The sequence below is a fragment of the Diadema setosum genome, chromosome 5 (assembly GCF_964275005.1).
Source record: "Diadema setosum chromosome 5, eeDiaSeto1, whole genome shotgun sequence".
NCBI lineage: Eukaryota > Metazoa > Echinodermata > Echinoidea > Diadematoida > Diadematidae > Diadema > Diadema setosum.
In genome coordinates, this window is record NC_092689.1 from 2,093,868 (window position 1) to 2,100,805 (window position 6,938).

Sequence of the window (6,938 nt, forward strand, 5' to 3'; positions counted from 1 at the left end):
GTAACGATGCACATCTGTACATGACAATGGCCTCACCACGCTTCGGAGACAGCGCCCGCAGACAGATCGAGAAGTTTGGAGGGGATGAGGGAAATATCCCTAGTTGGAGTGAGAAGTTTTGCGAGAAGTTTCGCGGAAAGTTTGCGGTCACACTGGCAAAACTTCGAGATCTTAAAGATCGCGAACTTCAACTTCTCGATCTTTTGCCAGTGTGACCGCGCCTATATTTCCCTCACCCCCGCCAAACTTCTCGAGCTGTTTGCGGGCGGTCGTGCCTCCGAAGCGCGAGGCCATTGTCATGTACAGATGTGCATTGTTTAGTCACAATCAAAGACGCTTAACTATCTTTGGTCACAATCACTAGCCATCGGACGGCGCGCTCTTTCTCCTTTCTTGCGCGCGCGCACCAATGACACAAACTTCTCGATCGAGAAATTTGACTGCCCATGTGACGGCGCGACAAAGAAGATCGCGAAGACTTCGCGTAACTTCTCGATCTTTTGCCAGTCTGACCGCGCGTAATGGGCAGGGTTTGTCAACATCGTATCAGTTCCGTGTATTATTTACAAAGCAGCAGCTACACAGTCCTTTGACACTTTAGGACTCAACCCCAAGACCGATCTCTATGGTAGTCAAATACGTTACGTTTTCGTTTCGTTGAAAAGTACCGCTTGATGGATTACTTTGCAAATAGTAAATACCCTCCATCCATAATGATGATGTAAGATTGTTATGTGTAATGTTTGTATGTTATCCACGGTCTCAAGGCTCCGATCAAGGGGGTTACACATTTTCGTGACTGTTATATAAGAATTTACACAAGACCGGTCATGCGTAATAACTGTTTATATAACACATAGATAGATCGATGTCATTTGATTGGTTGCTTGCTATTGATCATTCGTCCCATTTTACTTTTACGTCATCATTCGTGGAATTGTAGCTCCATTTACCGTGCAACTTTGGATCCATACGATTTGCTCCATTGTACCGAGAGCCCGGCACACTACGCATGTAAGATGCTTGCTTTTACAGTGTGTGTACGACAGAGCGCTCGCGTGAGAACTCTCTCCGCACATTCTCTCTTGTTTCTCAATTCATAAAACATAAAATGACAAGGATCCATTTTAGGTGTTATATAAAACAAATAATATATGTTTACCATTCGTGAATGGAAAGAATATTTCATTCGGTGAAAAAAAAATGATGTCCATTGCACTCATAAACATTCATAATTTGTATTTTAATAAGCAAAGAAAGAAACAATATTGTGAATTAAACCAGACTTGCCATCTAGTAACGCCATTAGTGGAGATTACGTGTTATAGTGAATGACTGGCAACTGTCATGATCACAAGTACTGACGGGAGGGTAAAGGTGTGATTACGTACAATATGAATCTTTCGCACATAGAAGTTCTTATTCAAAAAAAAAAAAAAAAAGACCCAAACAATTCTCTTGATACATGCATAACATAGCTTGATTATGAATATCAGAACAAATGAAGACATTCTATCACATTTTGTACAAAAGGGCATCTCCTGTCTCCTACTCTTTATTAATCATATAGCCCTAAAATAGTATGTTTATTGATTCATGTAAACAAATGACGTATATCTAAATTTCATTTGGAAATGTAAAAGTTACATTGTACTTAATTTGTTTATATGATATTGTCATATTATATGCTTTGGCCGGAAATGAAATAAATATGAAATGAAATGAAAATAGCATTCTTTTACTTTGATTGATAATGACAAATCGACCGCGCTATGTACTATGTTTGCATTTTTTTTTTGGTATCAAGCTGGACATTCATTTTTATATTTTGTTGTATTTCATTCATTTTCCATCGAGAAATACGAAAATGAAATTGAAATTGAAAATATGAATCACCAAGTAAAGATAGATTGGCGTTTCAATTCTACTGTAACATATGACGAGAGAAAAAGAAAATAGCAATTAATACCCAGGATTCTTCAAAAAGCTTTTAATGTATCCACAGTTTTTTGGTTGTAAAACTCAAGTCAGTAGAAGTATAATGCTGATATTAAAAAAAATATATATGTAAAGACCCGAAAGATGCGGAAAGCCACGTTTGATGTAATAAATCAATGGCTACATGAAAGTAGTAAACGTTCATTAACTTGAAGATACGTGCATGATTACGCAAAAAGCTTTGGCCGTATCAAAAACTAATCGGATCTGAGTCCCTTCGACGGTCACCGACCATTCTACAACCACTGAACTCACTGGTCTACAGTTGGTTTGTCTGTTCTTATTGTTTCGTTTGATTTTCTTGTCGGCTAACGGTTGTCAGGTTTCGGTGACCGATATTTAGCCATTGGCAATAAAATTTGGCTTGAAGATTTGAGGTCTGCGACCAGTGTCAACTATAAAGACTGACTGCCAATCTTTTGCCAAGATTATAACAATTAGTACTTAAGCCTTTTCTTGAAACCATGTGAGGCGTCCACGTGCCAAGTCGAATGAATATCTGATGCTTTATTCTTTATTCATATGACAAAAATATCTTGTGCTTCTGAGACTTTAGGGGAGGGTGGGAGAGATAGGGCAATTTTTTGATTTGTCACCGAGCGCAAAACGAACTTCAGCAAACAAACTCACGACGAATTTCATCGGTCATTATTTCAGTCGCCAACCACTTGCCGACCATTTGCAAACCTTTCTCTAAGTAAACGCCTACATGTATCCAGCATGGGGTCGGCTTTTTCTTTGTTTATGTATCTGTTTATTTTTGTTTTATTTTGTTTTGTTTTGGGGTCTTTTGTTGTTGTCTTTTTTTTTGGCGGGGGGGTTCAAAGTGCTCGTCAAACGGTGGTCAAATTCTTTGCAAACGATTGGTAACCGGTCTGCAAACAGTCGCTGATAAAAAAATTTGGGGTTTGGTTGCCGATTGATTGTTGCCAATAATTACTTATGGTAACATCAAACACTTATCAGAACTGCGATCTTAGCAGGGCTCTTTAATCATTTCATTAGATTTACATAAATTATCAAATAATTTATCAAATTGTTGATAGTTCCATAACAAGTTAATGAGAACTTCTGAATTCATTAAGACTGGTGATATAACGCTAACGTAATACACCCTTGTCTTTTAAACTGACTGATGGTCTCGTGGACAATTTAAGAGCCGATTCTTAGATCAAATCATACCCTTTCTTTTTCTTTCTTTTTTTTTGACGGACTTATACAGCAGCAACAGCTGAACTCATCACAGATTTTTGAGTAGCTTCTGCTAATTTTCATGATTCAGATGATCTGACAAGAAACCTAATGTCACCAAGCATCGACAAGAAGACTTCAAAGAGGAAGTCCAAAACATTACATCTTTTGGCTAGTGAGTCTTATGAGTTCTTTGAATCAATGTTCGTAAATATACCTGCAGTGCCTTGTCGGATCAACATTATTTCTCTTAAATACATCAACATGACAGTCGTTTAGCGAATAACAAAGTATATTGACACTGACACGTCACATAATGGTGCAAAGACAACATAAGTATTATATCCAATACATGTAATATTAAAAACCCTGTGGGGTGGTTACTCCATGGGGTAGGAAGGCTGGCCCGACTCGGATGTACTCGAGAAACTCCGGTAGCGAATTGTGTACAGCTTCACCACTGATCTCTGTCATGTTTGTGTATTATTAGTATACACACACAGCCGAAAAATCTTGACTTGAATCGGCGGATCAGCGTAGTACGCTTCGACGTACATATTCGCTGATCGGTGATATTCGTGGTTTTCGGATATACCTTGTTCATGTTGTTGGGCAGTGAATGAATCAGGACACCCATTGCTTCCCCGGGTGCACGTCACGAGACTGACACCCACGAGTCATACATTCCACGAGTCATCAGTCTATACACAAGTGGAATTATACTGCTCACGAGTCACACAGCCCATTAGTTCGACACTCAGCTAACAAGGCCCACGAGACCGACACATTAAGCTCCATGTTGTATCTGTCGAACTCGTGGGCTTTTACCCAGTGTCGAACTCATGGGCTTTATTTGCCTATAGGGTCGTACTCCTGGGCTGTATGACTCGTGAGCTGTATAACTCATGGACCTGTTTTCAATATCGAATTCGTGGGCTCTATGACTCGTGGGTGTCGGTTTAGTGGGATGACCCCGATTCCCCACACCACCTGGGCCCTGTTTTATGAAGAGTTATAATTGATTATAAATCTAATTTCCATGGTAAGTCTATGGCAGCATGTGTGGTAAGGAAATTCATAATCGAGCTTATCTTTTGATAAAATAGGGCCCTGGTCTGAAAAGTTCTATGAATAGAGGGAGCGGAACAGAAGCTAAATGAACAAGCTAAAATCGAGCTTATCTTTTGATAAAACAGGGCCCTGGTCTGAAAAGTTCGATGAATATAGGGAGCGGAACAGAATCTAAAGAAACAAGCTAAAATCTATTTAAGGGACAAGTTCACCTTCATAAACACAAGGATTGAGAGAATGCAGCAATATTAGTAGAACACATCAGTGAAAGTTTGAGGAAAATTGGACAATCTATGCAAAAGTTATGAATTTTTTAAATTTTTGTGTTGGAACCGCTGGATGAGGATACTACTAAGGCTCGTGATGTCATATGAGTACAACAGTATAAAGAAAATGTAAAGAAAATTCAACATATTTTCACTTTTTTCGCATAATAAAAGAGAACTTGACTTGCCTCTTTCTGAAGGCAATGGGAATAATATTACCCATAACAATTATGTCAGTAACGAGTCAAGGGAATGTGTACTTTTTTCAAAAGATGAAATTTTTTGAAATTCTCTTAGTATTTTCCTTATATATTGTACGCATGTAACAATACACTGCAGTATTCTTCTCATCCAGCGGTGACTGCACAAAAACTTCAAAAATTCATAACTTTTGAACGGATTGTTCGATCTTCCTCAAACTTTCAATGATGTGTTCTACTAATATTGCTACATTCTCTCAATCCTTATGTTAATGAAGGTGATCTTGTCCTTTAAGCAGTATTTACAGTCGACATCCAAATTCTGCAAATTATGATACGAACCACCCACATAATGTATACGTGGCAAGAATAAAATGAACAAAAAAAATCTAAATCATGATGTTCAAGTTAAACGTCATAATATCAACTCCCTCTAGAGCAATGTGTCCCATAAAAAAAAGCAACAACTGTGCAACACATAACAGAATGCGTTTTGATTTCAAAATCTGATTAACTTTGGAGCATGCATGAAGCAATATTGATTGCAGTTGCTTACATTACGAATGATTCGTCGAATTCTACCCTAATATTTGTGGATTTGCTTGTCATGCTCATATAGCATTTAAAGTTGTCATATCCAATGGTTATAGGTGCGTATTTACACATTCTCTTCAGGGAAGACATAAGGTAGACAACATGTTTCTTAATCAACATATTGTTGGCTCATTCAACAGAGGATAATCTGATGTCAAATTTTATTTAAGAGAAGACAATGAGTTCAACTAAAACTAACACAGTGGGAACTGTATGAACAGTATGATATACACCCATTTTAGCGTACAAGGGGCTGCATCGGGATTGTACGTCACAGCTTGAGTTTGCTCTCGGCCATCTCAACATAGAGCTTCATGACTTTCCCTGCACATCGTTGAACGTCAGGTGTCATCTTATCAGGGTCAGGCATACTGCTAGGTGGAAAGAACTCGCTGCTCCTCATGGCTGAACCATAGAAATTAACCACGTCAAGAACGAGGTTATCCCCAGCCGCTTTCCAAGACTTGAGAGAATCTGTGGAAGCATCCCATTTCAGGAGGGACTCTCTATAAGGGAGTCCTACCTTGTCGCAATACGCTTTCAGGTATTCTGCCGGCTTGGTCAGGAGATCATCAGCATCGATCACGATCGGATCACTGTCGATATTTTTTCTGACATACTTCCAGAGGTCATAGAGTTCCTCCACGTAGTATCCAGGTGGGAAGAAAATGTCATCGCGTTCGACATCGTATGTCTGTTCATTGGCAGATTCGTCTTTGAGAAGACCAAGCTCAGTAAACTGCGCGAACATAGCTTTTCGATAGGAGTTGATAGAGCGAAAGGGATTGCGAATGAGAAAGGTATGTTTGAACCCACTGGGAAGGTACTGTCGTGTGTCGTCAGTGGCAACGCCTGACGCCATATCCTTGACAAAGACATATTTACTCTGTGTACTCTCAAGCGTCTCTTTCATGGTCGAATACCTATATAACAATAAAAAGAATCGAGATTATGTTCTAAATTAGTGAGTGACGGAGATTTCAAGTATCAAGCTAAAATGCATATGACTTAGGTATTCAGGACGTAATTACTTCCGTTACACTGGCTGCACGTGTGCATACAAAAAAAAATACTACGTTACAATAAACAGTGGTAGATAGAAAGACAAGTTTATAGAGGATAACGAGGGAAATTGTAATAAAAAATGTATATCATTATCAAGTGTAGGAAAGACTGTGGCGTCTGTTTTATTTGAAAATTTTCTCCGAAGACCCACAGAATTCTTTGAGATTGTCCACTTATTAGCGTGAAACATTTTGAAAGACAGCTGCAGTATAGTCAACTCACGCAAGACGTGATGGTTCCATATTCGATCGGGTTATCCCTCCGAGAAGTTCGGCAGCTTTTTCCAGCACTTCCTCATTTCCCTTATAAACCAGAGGTAAGTCTTCTCCGTGCGACTTCTTGTATGCCTTGCCCGCGAGGTCGCAGTATATAAAAGGTTCGAAATAAATCTCCATTTCTGAGATGGCACTCAGACATTTGGCGAACGCCGATGAAATGACTCTCGGAACGCACCAGAGAAAGATTTTCGATCCGTCAGTAGCCGACATTTTGGTTTCTTCTCTAGGAACTCGCACACAAAGCTTTCTAATGGCAAGAAAATTTAATGTGAAGC

General features: G+C 39.1%; 1 protein-coding gene across 1 annotated transcript; it reads right to left on the minus strand.

Moving 5' to 3' along the window:
• Window positions 1–5,591: 5,591 nt before the first annotated feature.
• On the minus strand, window positions 5,592–6,706 carry LOC140228284 (uncharacterized). Its single transcript, XM_072308510.1, has 2 exons — window positions 6,608–6,706; window positions 5,592–6,243 (listed from the first exon to the last, which is right to left on the minus strand). The coding sequence occupies exons 1-2, from the start codon at window positions 6,625–6,627 to the stop codon at window positions 5,592–5,594; spliced, it is 672 nt and encodes a 223-aa protein (XP_072164611.1). The 5' UTR covers window positions 6,628–6,706.
• Window positions 6,707–6,938: the final 232 nt, after the last annotated feature.

Coding starts and splice junctions, on each gene's coding strand:
- LOC140228284 (XM_072308510.1), bottom strand. CDS start 6,627: ATGGAACCATCACGTCTTGC. Junction 6,244..6,607: donor ATGGAACCATCACGTCTTGC/GTGAGTTGACTA, acceptor ATTGTTATATAG/GTATTCGACCATGAAAGAGA.